The sequence below is a fragment of the Balaenoptera acutorostrata genome, chromosome 20, assembly GCF_949987535.1.
Source record: "Balaenoptera acutorostrata chromosome 20, mBalAcu1.1, whole genome shotgun sequence".
In the NCBI taxonomy this organism is placed as follows: Eukaryota; Metazoa; Chordata; class Mammalia; order Artiodactyla; family Balaenopteridae; genus Balaenoptera; species Balaenoptera acutorostrata.
The window spans coordinates 38,555,540-38,574,965 of NC_080083.1; the positions used below are offsets into that span (position 1 = coordinate 38,555,540).

General features: G+C 54.1%; 1 protein-coding gene across 1 annotated transcript; it reads right to left on the bottom strand.

Annotated features, from left to right (window-relative positions):
• Window positions 1–969: 969 nt before the first annotated feature.
• Window positions 970–4,619, bottom strand: TAC4 (tachykinin precursor 4). The gene is made up of 2 exons (XM_028165018.1): window positions 4,521–4,619; window positions 970–1,071 (listed from the first exon to the last, which is right to left on the bottom strand). The coding sequence occupies exons 1-2, from the start codon at window positions 4,617–4,619 to the stop codon at window positions 970–972; spliced, it is 201 nt and encodes a 66-aa protein (XP_028020819.1).
• Between the last annotated feature and the right edge of the window lie 14,807 nt (window positions 4,620–19,426).

The window sequence follows — 19,426 nt, forward strand, 5'->3', positions numbered from 1 at the left end:
CTTTCTCCACTTAACCAATATCTTGGAGATCTTTATCTTTCCACAGATCTGCCTCATCCATTTTAATGGCCATAAAGGGTATGGATGTGCCCAATATATATATATATATATTTTTTTTAAATATAAATTTATTTATTTATTTTTGGCTGCGTTGGGTCTTTGTTGCTGTGCGCAGGCTTTCTGTACTTGCGGCAAGCGGGGGCTACTCTTCGTTGCAGTGCGCGGGCTTCTCATTGCGGTGGCTTCTCTTGTTGCGGAGCACGGGCTCTAGGAGCGCGGGCTTCAGTAGTTGTGGCACACGGGCTTAGCTGCTCCGTGGCATGTGGGATCTTCCCGGGCCAGGGCTCGAACCCGTGTCCCCTGCATTGGCAGGTGGATTCTTAACCACTGCGCCACCAGGGAAGCCCAAAGTGCCAGTTCTTTCATATCCTCACCAACACTACTTTAAAAAATATACAATATTGGCAATAAGAAAAAGAAAACGGCTCTCCGTTCCGACTGTTTTCTCCTTGTCCCCCCGGGACATGAATCACGCGTCAAGCGTGCCCTCAGGGAACATAGGTTCATTTTAATAATTCTATTTGAGCCAAACAGAATCAACTAGAAAGCTTAGTCCATGCCTTTACTCACATCTAGAGGCTGATCTTGAGCACCACCACCTCTCTCCACAGTCATCCATTGTATTGAAGGAAGGGCACCAGCAGGATGCAAAGCATTTGTCCCCACCCTTAGGGTGACTGCACTCCCCGGATGCTGGAGACAGCCCTGGTTTGCACCTGTTGCCTGGCATAATTACCACTCTCTGAAGTTTCCTGGTTTGGATGATAATTGACATGGACACTCTATCCCATCCCATCACGTGAGCGACCCCTACTGGACTGGAGTAAGAGCTGCTGTAAGCTAGGGTCTCTGTTTGGTGTAACAGAACCCACCCAGAAGACCTCCTCACTGGGCACCCGCTCACTTTTGTCACTCACCTTCCATCTGCTTCCCCATCAGTCCAAAGAACTGGCTCGCTTTGCCCCTCTTCACTTCCCAGAGCTGGGGCTGAATGCTGGGGACAACATCTTCCTGAAGAAGCAGAGAGTTCCTTAGAGTTGGGGCAAGGAGACAGCCTGAGCAATAACAATCTCAATAACACGAGCTCTGTGCTGGCACTGAGCTCTTTTGCACATTTTACACAATACTGTAAATAATAATAATAATAATTAATAGCTAACATTTTACCATGTTCCTAAGCACTTGCATATATTAATTCACTTAATCCTCACCAAAACCACATGAAGTAAGTACTACTACTGTCACCATTTTACAGATGGAAACACTGAAGCACAGAGCAATTACCAGCAAGGATGTGAGATGAATCCAGAACTCAAACCCATGTCATCTGGCTCAAAGCTCAAACACTCCGGTCATAATCTCATTTACTCTTCACAACAACCATATGAAGTAGGGACTGTGGTTTATCCCTGTTTTACAGGTAGGGAAACTGAGACTTTTGGAGGTTAAGTGACTTGTTCAAGGTCACACAGGAAGTGGTAGAGCCAGTAGAGCCAGTAGAGCCACTCAGGAAGTCTGACTCCAGAGCACAGGTTCTGCTCCATCTTGGGAAATGTCTCCAATATAGACAAGGAGGGGGCAGCTGATGAACTTGGGGTGGGCACCCAGTTGGCGAGATGAGACTGCTTCCCCTCCAACCCCCTCTCTAACTCCTATTTTCCTCTCTTCCCCCGGCACTACCACCAGTGTCCTGGATTTATCCTGCCCTAGAACCTGGGTCTCCCGTGAGGATCATGGCATGTGGCCTGGGGTGGAGGCCACTCCCCTGGGCAAAGACATCTTCATCCTTGAGCTGATGGGGTGAAAGTTCTGGACCAAGGACTATAGATTTAAGTTCTCATTCCTCCATTAACCTTTGTGACCTTGGCCAAAGTCCTCTCCTTCTCTGGCCTTAACTGCAGCCTCTGATGAAGGCCCTGCTTAGCTCTGCTGAGAGGGAGAGATGCTCGCTAGTGGAGAGAATGACAGTGGGTGACGTTCATTAGACCGTCTTCACATCTCTGTATCCCCAGTACCTGGCACAGTGCCTGGTACACACAGGAGCTCAGCATGTGTGGGATACAGGATGCTGAATGAAAGGCCCTTTCTCTGGTAGTCTGGGAATAGGGAAGAGGATGGGGTCTCCTTTTCCAGGAAGGCTGAGACAGGTGAACAGAGCCCTAGAGTAACACAAGCCACCTGCCAGGAGCCTGGCAGCTGGGGTTGGGTCAGGGACTTGCTCTTCCATTCCCAGTTTCCCCAGGGGCAGAACTGGAGCCTCGGGGACCAGCAGGGACCTGGCTGGGGTGCAGTGGAGACCCCTTCGCTTCTCACAGTTCATCCCAACTTTTGGGATCAGGAGTGAATTGTTTTCTGAGCTTTTGACGAATTCAGTCACTTCCAATCTGTCTCCTCCCCAGGACATCAATGCCTGGGGCCGCTGTCTTGGCCTGGAGTTGCCTAGCCTGGCCAGGAACCGGAAAAGTGTCTTTGGACCCATTTCTGAAAATCTTATGAAAAGCACTTTGCCTTCGTAAAAGGCAGTCTTCAAATGCAGGCTGGAGAGAATGGCTTTTTATGAATTAAATGAGACTCACCTTTCTCCCACCCACTGGGTTTCTGGGAGGCCTTTAGGAGGCATCTTTTACTCAGGAAGGACTCTTGCCCTCACCGGAAGCCCTCCTTATCCATTTAACCCAAATCCCCAGCTCCAGGGCTAACTGCAGGCCGGGAGACCTGAGAGCTAGGGAGGCGGTCGGATCATCCCTGACAGAGGCACCGTTCCTCCCATCACCTCACTTGGATTAATGGTTCCTGTATCCCAAGCCCTGTGTCTCGGGAAGCAGAGGGATGTTAAATGAGAGTGAGCAGAGAAGAAGCATTAGCCCCAGCTGCAGGGTGAGGTGCTTGCAGGTGCCCAGCAGTACTAGTTGAAGTTGATGATGATGTCTCCCACGTGGCCATGTAGAGAGGCCACCACCACACAGCTTCCCTGGGCCTGGGCACAGACTCCATGTCAAAGCTGGAAAAAAAACCTTGGGGATCATCTTCTTCCCCCGCCCCCATTTTACAAGTGAGGAAACTGATGTGACCTTCCCCAGTTCGCACAGAGTCAGTGGAGAAGCTGAGACTTGAACCTGGGTCTCTCCAGCCTGCTGTCTTCTCAATGGTACACACTTCCACATTCAGACAAACCAGGAAGGAAACCTGCCATGAAGGAAACCCACCAGGAACGGCTGTTATTCGATGGCTCGTCCTGTGGCCCCAGTGTCCTCACCGTCCCAGGACTTGGAGGAGCCAGGCCCAGCCCAGTCCCATCTGCCCTCCTGGAGGCCTTCCCTGAGCACTGAGCCTGTTTGTCTCTGATCCACTGGCCTTGCTCCCCTGTCTGATTGGAACTCCCCGAGGTCAAGATCTTTGTCTCCCTGACCAGACAGGGTGGGGCGCAGATGCTGTGTCTCTAACTTTGAGATTTATTCCCAGTGACAGCACTCAGGTCAGTTTAGTAGGAGAGACTGGCAATCAAACCAGTACTTGTCAGGAAATAAGAGTTTCTACATGTGAGACAAAACAGTGATCCCACCCCAAGCTGACCCCCTTGAAAGGAAATGCTGGACAGTGTCCTCTGAGGCACAAATACACAGAATCAGACCTTGGACAAGGTGTACAGTTGTGCCTTTTAAAAAAAAAATTTATTTATTTATTTATTTATTTTTGGCTGCATTGGGTCTTTGTTGCTGCGTGTGGCTTTCTCTAGTTGCGGTGAGCGGGGGCTATACTTCGTTGCAGTGCGTGGGCTTCTCATTGCGGTGGCTTCTCTTGTTGTGGAGCACGGGCTCTAGGCGTGCGGGCTTCAGGAGTTGTGGCACGTAGGCTCAGGAGTTGTGGCTCACGGGCTCTAGAACGCAGACTCAGTAGTTGCGGCGCATGGGCTTAGTGGCTCCGTGGCATGTGGGATCTTTCTGGACCAGGGCTCGAACCCGTGTCCACTGAATTGGCAGGCAGATTCTTAACCACTGTGCCACCAGGGAAGTCCCGGTACAGTTGTGCTTTTGAAGCTGCATAACCTTGGAGAAACTACTTGACCTTTCTGTGCCTTAGTTTCCTTATCTGTGAAATGGGGATAGTAATGATACCTTCCCCACTGGCTGATATGAGGATTACATGGGTTAATATTTATGAAGCATTTAGGACAGTGCCAGGAACATAGTATATGTTAAATAAGTGTTTGTTAAATGAAGCGTGAGTGCACGCATGCACACACACACACTGTTGCTTCCATATGCATGTGCCTCTTTGGAGGTCTGCCAGACCAGGGGCCATGACCTTGAACCTGCCCAGAGAGGGGAGGCAGACACCCTGCCTTGCAGTGTACAGCCTGCTCTCCTGGCAGCCGTAAAGGGGATCTTCTGCCCCCTCCACCATGTATCATCCATCCCCTGCTTCTCCCCAAAGGTACCTACCTCCAGGGTCACGGTCACCCAGGACCCAGCTTCAGCATCAAGTGCCAGTTCCTTGTCACCTGCCACAGTGCAAGCAGACAGCCCCATCAGGAGAAGCAGGGTGAGGCAGAGCAGCATGGTGAGCACTGCTCTGTCCTGGGACCCTCGGGGAGCCCCTCTCAGTCCACAGACCGTCACTAGCAGGCTCCGTCCTCTCTCTCTGGCTCCTCTCGGCAGGTGGGGGAAACTCCACCTGTTCTGTCCTCCCAGCTACTCGGCTTCCTCCTTCAGCTTATCTGGCCCCCGGGCCATTTCCTGTGACTCCCTCCCACCCCCGCCAGCTGGAAAAGCCAATGATACCACGAGCTGCCCAGAGAAGGGACCAGGTCTCCTCCACTGCCGCCCCCCAGCAGTTGATCTCTGTTGCAACACCGCCTCACCGTTGGCTGCATTCCCCTCGGGAGGCAGGTGCACAACGGAGCAGTGTGTGGGGCCTGGTGCTTCCAGCTTCCTGACTGGAAGCCCCGAGCCGGGCCGCGTCGTCTTGGAAATGGGAAGGGGGAACTGCCTGGCTTCTCCCTTGCCCGGTAAGAGAGGCCTCTCCCCAGAGCTTAGTATTCTACGACTAGTCTCCCCTTCCGGTCACTGCACCCCGTCCTCCGCATTCCCCGCCATCAGTAGTCCTCGTGTGAACATGGTAGCACACGTCTTGCCCTAAGAGGTAAGGCAATACCTAAAGAAATAAGGCTCCTCACAGGCAGGAATTGGGATTTGCCAGAAAAATGGCCTCCTGCTCAAGTGTCATCAGCTCTAAAATATCTTCCCACTGCTGGGATCTTTTCAAAGCCCTAACCTGACCTATCTCTCCCTGCTTACAACCTTCCAGTGTCTCCCCACTGCCCGTGGCGTAAAGTTCAAGCTCCCTGGCATGGCATTCAGGGCGCTTCTCCACTTAGTTCCTCCCTGTCTCCCATCCATCCATCTGTCCATCTGTTAGTGTAGAACAAGGGTCCTGTGGTCAGAGAGCCCTGAATTCCATTCCTAGCTCCCCCACTAAATAGCTATGTGAACTTAGGCATGTTACTTAACCTTTCTAAACCTTGGAATCCTCATCAGTAAAATGAGATTATTAATAGCACTTATTTCCAAAGTTGAGGATGAAATGGGATAATGCACGTGGAGCACTTAGTACAGTACATGATGATAAATATTTAATACCCATTAACTATCATTCCTGTTACTATTATTGACACTGGGTGAGGCACTGGGCCACAGAAGATGAATAAGACACTGTCCCTGTCCCTGTCCTACAGCATCTCACAGTCTCTAGGAAAGGAGACCTCTGGTTGGCAGATAAGCTGTGTTCAGTTTGCTCTGTGCTGGCACAGAGGTGGGGGCAGGAGAAGGCCGTGCCCCCCCTTCCTAGTCTGCCCATTTCCTGCCCCCAGACAGCTTCACCACCTGCTCCCAGACAGGACAAGTTTCCCTGCTTCTATGCTTTGTCCTCAGCTGTTGCCTCTGCCTAGACTTCCTTTTCTACCTGGTGAACTCCCACTCATCTTTAAAGGTCTGCTTAATGATCACCCCCAGTAGAGTTTCTCTGTCTCTTTTCTGACTCCAGCAAGAATTAGTTGGCTCCTTTCCTAGGCTTTCCCAATATCTCCTACTCATATCTCTTGCAGCTCTGCACAGGCTGTGGTCAGAGACTGTGCAGGTTGTGTCCTGCACAGAGGAGGCTGCCGACGGGGGAGTGAAGGTGGAAACCCGCCCTTGCTCTGCTCACTGCGCCACACAGCCTGGCTAGAGGGTTCACCCCCTGCAAGAAGGTTCCTGGCTCCATTTCTCCCAGAGGGGCCAGCTGGGCTGAGGACAGCCCTGCTAGGCTGCTGTATTATGTCACAAATGCTCTGAGAGCGGGGCTGTGATATATGTGTGCTTAGCACACAGTGGGTCCTTAAGAAACGTGCAATTACTCTTGAGTCCAGGCCAGTGAAGGCAGAGATGAATAAGGACAAGTGTGGAGGTTTGGGGGAGGACAGCTTCATACACACCACGTCCACCCCCTTCCAGGAATCTCTTTGGTGAATCCCGACCTGATGGTTTCAGAATACCTGCATTTGCTAAAATGCAGGTTCCCCAGCTCAGCCCTTTTTGACACAGCCAACCCTAGTCTGTGGGTCTGAATCTACACAGCCCCTGGCTGAACTTTCCCAAGGGCAGGGCACTTAATAGCTCACAATCCACTTTGTTTTTCCACTGTTGTTAACAAGTTCTTCCTTACAGGGATGAACGGCCCCTTCACTTTACAGATGTGGAAACTGGCACTGGGTTTCACAAGCCAGCAGGTTGGGCTTGCTCTAGGTTACACTGAGAATTTGTGGCGGACTAGCATCCCGGGTCCCCAGTCAGCTGCTTCCCACCTTCCCACAAGGGCAAGCAGCACATGGGTGGAGGCAGAGTAACAGCATGGCCCTCTGGATAGGGGTGATGCCTTCCCATTCTGCAGATCCAAACCAGGTGACCTTAGGAGCCAAGGACCCTCTCTGAGCCTCAGTTTCTCCATCTGGAAGTTGGAGCCACCCCTTATCTGGTGGTGGTAAAGGTTTCATAAATGCCCACCCTTAAAGAGCTCAGCAGAGTGCCTGGCACATAGTATGTGCTCAATTAATCCGAACTTAAGTTTTGTGATTATTCGCCCTCTGGAACCCTGGACCTCAGCGCTGGTCTCCTGGCCCCAGCTGCGCGGGACAAGGTGTGGGGGGTGCACAGCGGGGAGGGGGCGGGGCCACGGGGCAGAGGAGAGGGCGGCGGGAAGAAGGGAGAGAAAATCCCAAAGGCCCGGAAGGCCGGGAGGGAGGCCGGGCACGGGCTGGAAACCGCGGCTATTTGCAGCTTTGCCCTTGGGCTGAGGTCGGGCCGGCGCTCGCGGGCCCGGCTGCCGAGCCCGCCGCCCCGCCCTGTGCCCTCGGCCACCCGGGCTCGGCCTTGGCCGGCGGGTCCGGCCTCGCCCGGTCCTCGAGGCCTGGACGGGTGTCGGGACGCCGCAGCCGAGCGGTGACAAGGCCGCGGGAGCGGATGGCGCGCGGGGCTGGGGCGCGGGCGGCGGGCGGGCCGCAGGGTGAGTCGCGGCCGCGGCGAGGCTGCCCGGGCGCCGGGTGGGCGCGCACGATTGCTAAAGGCTGCGGTTTGGCTAAGATTGCGGAGCCGAAAGGAGAAAGGGCGCAGGAGGGAGGAGAGCGGGGAAGAGGGAAACACAAGCCGAGGGCGGGATGAGGGCGGGAAGCTGACGTTTCCTGAGCGCCGACTGCGTCCAAAGGAGGTGGGATGACTGGCCCCACTTTACCGGCCGGCTCGGGGAGGCTGGGTGCCTCGGACGAGGCGTCCAGCTGTGAAGTAGCAGAGTCGGGAGCCTGATCAGCCTCTTTCCCCACGACTGAGAACGCAAACGCGAGCGGGCGAAGGGCGGGGCGGGCCGGAGCCGGAAGGGGAGCCGGGGGCGCTGGCCTTCTGGGTTTCCCCGCCCCAGGTGACGCCGCAGGGACCCTGCGTCCGTCTTCCCCGCGCCCTTCCAGCGCCCCCGTGTAGAAGCTCCTTCTGAAGCCCCATCTACCCCGCCCTCCCCGTGTCTGCGCGCCCCTTCCTAGAACTCGGAGTTGGGTGACCCGGGAGGGGCAAGAGCTGGGTCCAGTCTCACGGCCTACCCCTTGGATAGAGACGGGAGGTAAAGGGGAGGCTGGGCCCCCAGAGGAGGTGAGCCTCCTTCGGGTGGGCAGCGCGGTCCTTCCAACGGAGGGGGCAGGGTGGTGGGTAAAAGTAGCTCGGAGTGTGTAAGTGGGGCAATAGTCTTTGCACCCTGTGCTAGGACCCTTTCGGTGGCAATGGCTTAATTCTACTGCGAATCTTTGAGGTTACATTCATGCATTCATTCATTGATTCTGGATTTGCTGAGACCTTACAACATGGGAGTTGCCCCAGAACACAGGTGAAAGAAACAGACAAACATTATAACACTTTAAACAGTGTGCAAAGTGCCATGGCGGGGGTATCTGGGGAGAGAAAAAGAATCCTGGGCCCCCTTTACCCACATTTACAGTGTGGGTACACTTCAGACACTTGTCCTAGACAGAACACTTTGGGTTGGAAAAGTGGGTCTCTACACACAGATTACAGATGGAGCAAACGGAGCCATAATCCTCTGTGCCCACAGGTTGTGTAGGTATGGCAGACTATTTGGCTCAAGCCTGCCTTGCTTTTGGCATTTCTAGCCTCTTAATAGTATCCCAAGTATCTCTGGGAGGGCCTGAAGATATAGGTAGCCCAGTTTCAGAAATTCTCAGAGTCCTGAGGATGATTCCAAACAGTCCCTGTCCTTGCCCTTTTCATCGGGCCCCTGCCCCCCCACCAAAGGTGCATCTTGTCCCAGGCCTATGGCCCTAGGAGGTTCTCACGCCATCTCCCTTCCTTCTCCATCACCTTTCTTCCCAGGGCCCTGGCCCCCACCTACCTACATCCTTTTTGCAGTTAGATTCTATAAGGAAAGACAAATGTGCATGGTGGGGGGTTGTTTGTCCATAAGAAGGATTTAAGTTAAGAGTAGAAGCAAAGTGTAGTGTCTAAGGATAAGACTCTGGGTTCGAATTCTGACCCCACCACTTACCAGTGTGTGACCTCAGGCACCTAACATTTCTGATTTTCACCGTATGATAGGGATAATAATATACTTTCTTAAAAAGGTTGTTGAGACGTTTAAATGAGATAATGCATAAAAGAACTTCATGTGGCCTCAGGCACCTTGTAGGTCTTAGTAAATGGTAGCAATTATTATTGCTGTTAATAATATAATTAAACAATAACACTCATCCCTATTTTATAGGAAAGCCAGATTAAGAAAAATCATTTTCGGCATTCCCTGATATTTTGTCATCAGGTGAAGAGTTTCCTAAGGACAGGAACTGGGTCTCTCCCATCAGACTAGGAGCTCCCTGCAGCCAGGTCTCTCAGACAAGGTTCAGTGAGCCCAACCTTAAAGTTAGGGTTCAGAAGCTTCAGGCCTGGGTGCTGAGGGAGGCCTGTGGAGCCCCCCTTGTTAAGGGGATGTGGGTCCTGCCCGGCCCTTGCCTCATGTGTGGCGGTGAAGTCTCGCCTGTGTGCCTGTGTCTCCCAGAGCCTCTGTGCAGTAAAGGCCGCCAGAGTCTGACCCCATTAGTGGGAGAGGTGAAGCTCATGATTCCAATCAGCCTTTTCTTCCTGGATCTTGGTTAGCGAGTGTGGCAGAAAAGTGAACGACTAATTGAAAATATGGTTATAATGCACTGTCCTTTGTCTACCAAGTGGTGCCTCCAGACCCCGCTGTCTGAAGAATAGTTTGTTTCTCAAGTCAGGGAGGACGCCAGAGCTGGCCAATCAGAGATGGAGATGGTACCCACGGGTGGGGTAACTTGGCTGGTGGGGGCGGGGCACGAGACTCAGCATTGACTCCTGTCCTGCTCTCCCTGACCGTGGTCTGGAACACCTGGGCTCTCAGAGGATTGCTGAGTTCAGTGAGACTCTGTACAGGCTGCCTGGGGACTGGAGAACAAAGAGATGAGGGCTTGAATGCCAGGCTGGGGAGTGTGGCTTTTATCCGGCAGACACTGGGGAGTCACTGAAGGTTTTAGAACAAAGGCGTTATGTGGGATTCTGTTTTTTTCCCTTCATGGGTTCCCAAATCCTCCTCACCTCAAACATGTGTATGTTAATGTCTAGAAGAAGGGCTGGCAGAATACACATAGGTGGTTGTGGTGCTAACTTTTGAGATGGACAAGTAAGTAAAGGGAGGTGTCCATCATCTATTCAGTACCCTATATGATTTGAATATTTTACGATAAGAATATACCTTTACAATCTAAAACAAGATGAGAAATAATCTAAATGTCCATTAACAGGAAAATGGATAAGTCCATTGTGGTAGTGGAATACTACACAGCAGTGAAAACAAATGAATTAGAGTGTGTCTATCAACGTGGATAAAACTCATAGAATGTCGAGCTAATAAAAGCAAGTTGCAGCAGGATTCCTAGAGTATGAGTCCATCTATGTAGAATTGAAAAACATGAAAAACATATATCCATATTATAAATGGATATATACACATGTAGTGAAAATATACATGGGGAGGAGGCTGGGGAGAGAACACAGGTGGCTTCAATTTTCTCTGTAATGATTCCTCTCTTAAACTAGGTAGTGGGCTTCCCTGGTGACGCAGTGGTTGAGAATCTGCCTGCCAATGCAAGGGACACGGGTTCAGGCCCTGGTCTGGGAGGATCCCACATGCCGCGGAGCAACTGAGCCCGTGAGCCACGACTACTGAGCCTGCGCATCTGGAGCCTGTGCTCCGCAGCAAGAAAGGCCGCGATAGTGAGAGGCCCGCGCACCGCGATGAAGAGTGGCCCCCGCTTGCCGCAACTAGAGAAAGCCCTCGCACAGAAACGAAGACCCAACACAGCCATAAATAAATAAATAAATAAATTAAAATAAACAAAAAACAAAACAAAACAAAAAAACAGTTGCTAAGTTACTTAACTTGGTTTTAAAAAAAACAAAAAACAAAAAAAAACTAGGTAGTGAGGGAATTCCCTGGTAGTCCAGTGGTTAGGACTCTGTGCTCTCACTGCCGAGGGCTGGGTTTAATCCCTGGTCGGGGAACTAAGATCCCACAAGCCACGCGGCCAACCAAACAAAAAAAACTAGGTAATGAGCGTTCAGGTTTGCTCTAGTATTATGTATACATTTTTATGTTCCTAATATAATTAACACATTTTGAAAAAGGCAGATTAGAAGAGAAATATAAAAGTATGGGGAGAGGGGTTATAAGAAAGAGGGAAGGGTCAACAGCATGAAATGCAGAGCAAGTCCTGCAGTGACAGAGTTGGGGGCAGAGCCTGGACTGGCCTGAGGTAGGTGAGCTCCCACTAGTGTTTTGGGCCCATAGGCTCAGGGTCTGCTTTTGGTTTTCCTGTTAAGAGTCCTGACAAGAGGGACCTGAAGCCCATCGTCAGCCAGTGGTCCACCTGGGGACTTCCCACTGTGGTCTCAGCCCTGCCGCCTCTGGGACATGCGAGGAGCCTTTGATGTTGCTGCTGACGATACAGTGAAGCTGTCCTCGTCTCTTACCCAAGAGTAAATGGAGTCATCACTCTGGGAGAGATTTGTTTGAGGACCCAAAGCGGTGACAGTGGCCAGGCCAGGCAGTTCTGCTGGAGGTGTAGGTTGGCCCCGAGGCAGGGGGATGACCATGCTGACTTTGGCAGGAGTCAGCAAGTCTCTGGTGCCCAGGGGGTGGGGGGGCGAGGATAGTGTTGAGGCCTGAAGGTTTGGGGAGGCAAAAGCCAAATCCTGGTGCCCAGGCATGGAGAGCGGGCGATGCCCAGGCTTGGCAGACAGCAGGCTGAAAGATGCCATGCCAAGCTGGGGCTAGGGGCTGCCAGGGTTGGAGATCAGAGGAGCGGATGGGGGAGGGCCGGGGCGCTGTCGGGGCTTGAAGCAGGAGGCCGCCAGGGGCAGGGTGGCGGTGGGTGGAGTGTGGAGATCAGTGAAGACAGAGGGTCACCGGGGGGAAGTGGGCAGTGCCAAAGGAGCAATGGGAAAGAGTCAGTGCCAACTTGGGGCTGGGGGGCAGGGGGAGGGAGCCCTCAAACTTATTCTTTCCCCAGGTCTCATTCACTTTGCAATAAAAACAGAGGCCTTTATTGGTGAGTTATAAACCCTAGAGTTCAGGGTTCAGAGGGGCCTCTGGGGTCATCTTTTCCAATTCGTTCTTTGTACAGATGGGGACAGCGATGTCCACAGTGGGGCACTGGCCTTTCTAGGACTACCCAGTGAGTCTAGAGACATGAACTGGACGGAACCTGCCTGTGTGTCCAAGTCTGTGCCACACCTGTGTGGTGTAGGGTGGGGAGCTGGAAGGTGAGGGGTGCTGAGAGTGAAGGGCTCCAGTCTTGACCAAGGAGACCAGTGGTCCTTGGGGAGATGAGGCCAAACACATCCAAACCCAGGCAGCAGAGGAAGGCCATGAGCGCCTCTGGGGAAATGTTCTGGGTCAATAGTGGAGCACACCTCCTGTGAGCTGGGACCTTTGGGAGGGATTCCATGGAAATTGTAGTTTTGGTGGAACTCCAAAAAATAGGGAGGTATTTAAAACCATTAGGAATTTATGTTCAACGGAACTCAAATATCCCACAGTACTAGAAAGGATTTTACAAGACAAAAATACATCATGAAGGTGAGTGCTAAGTACCTGGAGCTGACCTTGGTTACTCTGCTGTCCAGGGGGGTCAGGCTGTGGGTCCCTCCTATTGGCAGATAATCCCAAGGCCTGCAGGTCTGTTGGGGGACAGAGCTGAGGGCTCTGTCATTAGCTGGAGGCTCAGGAACACGTACTGCAGGCCAAGGCTGAGGTCAGTTGGGAAGTGCCCCTGGGCGACATTGATCCCCCTCCTCTCATTTCACAGTGGAGCAGACTGAGGTCCAGGAAGAAGTAACATATTCTCCAGCATGACCATTTTTGCAACATTCCATTTATTTCTGAGATGTGTTTGGGAGTGCTTGGCATTCTGGGAGGGCGTTGGCCTGAACCAGGATGCCCCAGAGGGCAGGCGCTGCTCCTGGATGGGTGCTCAGAGGATTGGGCCTGGCTGGGCAGAGATGGAGGGGGCCATCTGCCCTGTTGTCCTCTGGTCAGGGGAGGGGCCGGTTGGGGCCTGAACCTCAGGATCCACCACCACCTCCCCCATCCTGTTTGCCTGGGAGTGCTTGATTGCTTTGGAAGGGCAGCCCACCGTCGGGGGTAGGGTGGGGCTTCCAGCAGCTCCTGAGGGCTGCAGGATCGGACCCGTTTAGCCTCCGCAGTCATCTGACCCCCATGACTCAGGCCTGGCCCTGCCCTTGGAGGGCAATGGGCCAGTCTGAGCTCATCACCACTGCCCCGAGCAGAAGTGGTAAACAAGTTTGCCCTCTGCCTCCCACCCCTGAGAGGAAGCAAGGAAGAGGGTGAGGTGGGGGCTCACAAGCACTCCACCAGGCCCAAGCCATCTGCATGACACAGGTGCGTGTCATGGGTGTCCACGGGGCCTGTAGGATGTGTGCTGGGCTCTTGCATGTGGGCGACATGTACAGAAGCGTGTTTGCTTTCACATGCGTCCTTGGAGGAGCTGTGGCCAACCTTTTCCAGGGACCAAGTTGGCCACGGAGCAAGGGACCTTTCACCCCATCCCTGGTGTCTGGGGGCCAACAGCTGAAGGCTCATGAGGCTGGGCCTTAGAACTGGGGGTCCCTGTGGACTAACACCTCGTTTGACCTGCTGGTTCTCAGCCTCCTGACTTTCAGGTCTCATGGATCAGACTCAGGTGCTGGGGGTGGAGCTGGGGCCCTATGGCCCCTGGGAGCCTCTGAGAGACTGCAAATCTTCTTGGGCTGCTGTTCTGGGCTGCCGGAGCCCGCGGCAACATCTGAGAGGCACGGTCCTTGGCGTCCCCCCTCTTGCTGTGGGCCCCTGGCCCCATCTTCTCTCTTTCCATCTCAGTCCCTCCTCCCCTCTCTCTCCCTGATGCCTGTCTCTGTCTCCCTCCTTTCCTTTTACACCCACTTTTCTGCCCTCCCGTCCCTCCTCTCTCTCTTCTCAACCCAGTAACTAGCATTGCTATTTGTAGCCACCAGATGGCACCAGTGCACCATGTGTCCCATCCTAGATGAGCGTACCACTACCCCCTCCCCCCAGCCCAGGGTGATTAAACACCCTTAACCCTTCACAACATCCACACCCTGCCCAACGCCTTCCTGGGACTTTAAACGTGGAGGAAAACAGATGCAACAAAATATGGGCAGGGCCAGGGTGGGGGCCCGGAGCTGGAGAGGCTCTAATGCCCCTCAGGGTAACACCTACCTCACAAAGGGTGTTCTCACACATCACAGCATTTCTACCTCAAACCCGTGAGGTCCTGGGTAGTGTGCACTGTGCACGTGAAGAGAGTGAAACCCAAAGGAATGAAGTCAGTCGCCCCGGGTGGGACATCAAATGTGTAGTGGGAGGGAACTTGAACCCCAGCTTTGCAGGTTCCCAAAACTTGGGGTTCTTGGGCTGGCAGGAGTGGGTGGAAATGGATGGTGCGAGGGTCCCCAGAGCAGGTGAGGCCCTTGAGCACTTTCTCCCATGCTAAGGCCCCGTTACTGTCCCTTTAGTGTCTCTTGGTTTGTTTCTTTCAAACCTGACACAGAATGATCCTTCACCCAGGGAAGTGCCTGCTATTATCTTAGCCTCTGGGTCTTCTCAGAATTGAGGCATCTTTACACTAACCATTTTCTCCTTTTCCTTTTTGTCTCTCTATGTATATTCATGCTCTGTCTTTTCTAATAAGGCTGAAATGTAGAAGAGGCAGCCCCTCTCTGCCTTCTGGGGAGCCCCCAGGATAGTGGGAAACACAACCCTGCCCCAGAAGCCTATTGAAAGGGGGACACAGAGGTGTAGCTTTCTGGGAGCCCCTACTGGTATAGAGCCAGAGCCAGGTGAAGGTATTCAAGGGAGGCTTCCTGGAAGAGGCAGGGGCCAGGACTAGGGAAAGGTAGGCTGAGTGAGGGCAATGCCCTCCATGGCAGCTGCTGAGTGATCCTCATGTATGGGGAGCAGAGGGGGTGGGCTGTCACAGCCCTGGAGTCAGGGGAAGGGCCCACGTTGGCCCTAACTTGGGCTAAACTCCCCGACTGGCCCATCCCCCCGCCCCACCCCTCACCCCCTGTCCCACTGGGAGGCCTGCTGTGGGCTGGGACAGGAGGCCCAGGGTGGGGTCCCTTCCCCAGGGCCGGAGCAGGATCCTGGGCCGGCTGTGGCAGTGCCCAGGAGCCAGAGAGGAGCCGCCGCCCCCCACCCCCTTGGGCCCCTCTGTAATTAGGGCTATTTTTAGCCCCCTCTTCCTTCCTATTTCAGGCCTCTGGACTGGGCCGGAGAGTGGGCTGTCCTGGGGCCGAGGGCTGGAGCCGCTAAACTGGGCCTCAGCGTGGGAGCTGCAGCCACAGAACAGACCACAGCCTGGGGCGGAGTCCTGGCAGGGTGAGGGGAACCGGGACGTGGCCAGGCCTGGGGCAGGGCCCGGTGGGGGGGGGGCGTGTCCTTGGCTCATCTGACCCCTCCCTGGGCCCCTCACTGATCTGCCCCCCTGGGCCCATCCCTCTGCCCCCTCCCTGTAGCGCTGCTGATTTGAGGCAGTTAGCCCTGGGCCTGCAGCTGTGTGTGTCCAAGAAGGTGCGGCCAGAGCACCTTCAGGACAGTGTCGTCCCAGAGGGGTGCCCAGAGTGTTTATAGCCATTTATTAAGTGCTTACTGTGCCAGGTACCGACCCAGCCCTTTACCTGTATTAATTCATTTACTGTGTACAACAACACTACGAGGTCCGTGCTATTTTATCCCTATTTCACAAATAGAAAAACTGAGGCTTGGAAGGAGCCCATTTTTCGTGTTCCGGGCTCAGGGAGCATCCTGATCTTTTCCGATGGTGGTTTGGGGGCGGGGTGCTGAGAGACTCGGCTTTCTTCTTCATCTACTTCCAGGCTCCACTCCTTGGATCCCAACACTCTATCCGGCGCGGCTCCTGGGCAGCAGCCTGTCAATCTGCCTGTCCCTGGTCTGGTGGCCCATGGCCTGTCCTGCAGGCGGAAGGGTGGGTCTTGCCCAGCTGGTTCCAGTTAGGCACAAGAAAGCTGGCGAGGGGTATATTTAGCCCTGGTTTCTGGAGGAGCCAGAGGTCTTTCATCGTTGGAGGCGCTGGCCACAGCCGGACTCAGCTTGCCAACGCTGGGCTCTTGGGCTGCAGGGCAGACAGACTTCGGGCAGGGAGTGGGGTCAGGGAGGAGAAGGGGCAAATGTGGCCGTGCCCATCTTTGCGGCTGGGGTCGGGGGAGTGTCAACGCCAGTCAGGACCACTCAGTTCTGAATGCCACGCTCAGGATGTGTCTGTAGGTTTGAAGGCTCCTACAGGCATTGGAGGGCAGGCCTGGGGGAAGAACTGCTGCCTGCCCCGGTGAGCCCAGGCCCAGCCGAGGCCTAGCGTGTCTGTGGCACGGGGCTTAGCTGGGCCTGGGAGTCTGGGGGCCTGTTCTTAATCAGGGAGGTGGGCAGGGGGCAGAGTTCCAGGGACAGGAAGGCAGTGGCCTTTCCATTCTCTCTAAGGAGACTGACATGTTTGGGCATCAATGTTTGGAGAAGGTGAGGGTGAGGGGCAGGGATACTGTGCAAGAGGGAAAGAGAGGCGCACAGAGAGGCAGCCTCCTGGTGCCAAGTGGTGCTGGGTGCTGGCGGTGCTGGGCGTGCGGAAGGCACACAGGTGTTTGCCTCATTGCCGCGGGTTTCGGGGTGGTGGGCACTCACTGTGTGTGGGGGCCGGTGGGCTGGGACCCGTGTGGTGTGGGTGCCTGCGTGGCTGGGCTCTGGTGGCACACGGGTGTGAGACGACCCACTGGTGGCTATGGCATTGCTCCACTGTAGGTGACTAGGACAGCATGTGACCCCATCATGATGTTTCTGTGGGGCAGCCTAGGAGTATGGTGGTAGATGAGGGACTAGGGCTGTTTTAAACTGTCCAGCTCTGATCTTGTGGGGCTGTGTAATTATCCCCCTGGATGTTGGTCTCTGTGTGTGAGCCTGGGAGTAAACGCATGTGTGGATGCAGAGTTTGGGACTCAGGCTGTGTGTGTGTGTGCGCGTGTGTGTATTGTTATTCTGGGTGTGACTGGGTATGTGAATGTGCAGCGGGGCTACCAGTCAGTCACCCACCAGCTTCCCACTGCAAATGAGTCCTGTTCCCACTGAGGGTCATGCCCCACTGCCCTTCTGGGGACTCCTACCCCAAAGCCACAGGCCCTCTGGGCCTGAGGGAGGGAACCCTACAAGTCGTAAGCGCCTGTCTCTCTCCTAATCCTCTCACCCCCACTCCCTCCGACCATCCCCACAGACGGCAGGCTTCTACCTGCCCCCCGGCGTGAGGCAGGGGAGAGAAAGAGGAGCCAGCCCGCCTGCCCGCCGCCCCTCTGTCGTCTCTGCATTCAGACAAAGAGCTCACCCTGGTCTCTGTGGGCGTCTGGGAGACGCTGGGGGGATTAGCTGCCCGCGCCGCCCTCTCCCCACCTCATGCCAGCCCACCCGGCTGGCACCGACACCTCTGAGCCCAGGGGCGGTGCCCTCACCGCAGCCTCTCCAGCCCCGGAGGGTGTGTGTGTGTGTGTGTGTGTGTGTGTCCCCTGCCCCCACACCTTGGTGCCCCCATGAGAAGAGGGTCCTGGGGTACACACACTGCTGGCGGGGCCGTGTCTCCCCCGGGTTTCTACTTCTCTGTCACTCAGCACGTGCTCGGCAGGCCTACATGTGTGTCGGCACCCCTCTGTCTTTGAACCTCTCATTCCTGGCCCTTGCGCCCCTCCCCCACAGTTGACTGCAGCTCCGACCTCCCATCCTTCCCCTTGCATTCCTGGGGGAAGGCGTGATCCGGCCAGCGAGCACTGCTGAGCAAGAGAGAGAAGGCAGTGGGCGCCCCTCTGGTGAGGGCTCGGCGCACCCTAGAGAGGCGAAGCTGTCTGTTTCGGTGTGGGGTCAAAGGAGCTCGATGCAGGAGACTTGGGAATGACATTGGGTCTCATGTTTCTGTGGCTTCTCCATCGGGAGCGTGACTAGTCTGTTAGTCGTGCCTCCTGACGTTGAGGCTTTAAGTCTAGCCTTTTCTTTGTATTGTGCAAAACCAGAAGTGATTTTCAAAGTTCTTTCACGTTTACACCCATGGATTTTCTCAACAGGTAGGGCAGGTATTGCTATGTTTCCTATTTCAGAGGTGTTTAGATCAAGGCTCTGAGAAATTAAAGGATTTACTCAAAATCATACAACTGGTGAGCAACAGAGCCAGGACGGAGCCCAGGGTCTTGCTCTGTTAAGTGTCAAGGGACACCCTTTGGACCCCTCCTAATCCCCATGGCTGGGCCTCTGCCTCCTCAGTACCCTGTCCCTGCCACCCTCGAAGAGTCTGCTGTTTCAGGAAACTATGGAATGGAGATAGGCCAGTGGGAGCTGGGTGAGATGACCTGGCCCCGCCTTGAGTCACACCCCATCCTGAAGCAATCAGGGCCCCATGGCACGGACAGTCCTTGCATCCATCCTGTGTTTTTGCAGGTATTTATGGATGCTCTATCAAAATATTATTCTGAGGTTTAGTCCCCTCCTGTCTCCTTTTATTTGGTCTTCAGTGGAGGCAATTAGGCACCAACCCCATTCCTTCCATTGAAGGGAAGCTGCCAAGCATGCCAAGAAGGAAGCTGGGCTTTCCCAATGACTGGGAAAGGGCATGGAGGCTAGGGATCTGGCTCCGTGCCTCCGGTGTAAGAGATGATCAATATATGAAGATGGACATATAGTGGTGAGTGGGTGGATGAATATACAGAAGAGGGTGAATGCACAGATGAGTTGGGTGGGGGATGCATGTGTCAGCTGGCAGGTGAATGGATGGATGGATAAATGAGCAGGTGGAATATGTGGATGGGTGAGCGGGTGGTGTTAGGATGGATGGCTGGGTGGGTATTTAGATAGATGGATATATGAGTGAATGGTTGAACAGATGGATTATTAGGTGTGTGGAGGATGTTGAATGGATAGATGGATGGAAGAGTAGGTGAATGGATGGATGCATGGAAGGATGGATAAACGGATGGAAGAGTGAATGGATGGGTGGACAGATGGATAGATGGATGTGTGGAAGGGTGGAGATGGGAAAGTGGGTAGATAGGTGTGTGAGTGGATTTGTGGTAGAGATTTGGGAGCCTGGAGGAGCCTTTGAAACACAGGCTATACACAGGGAATGAATTTTTCACAAGTATCTTGGTTTTGGTCAGCCCTCAATTCATCTGAACTGATGGAGAGAAACCATGTTATGGAAAAA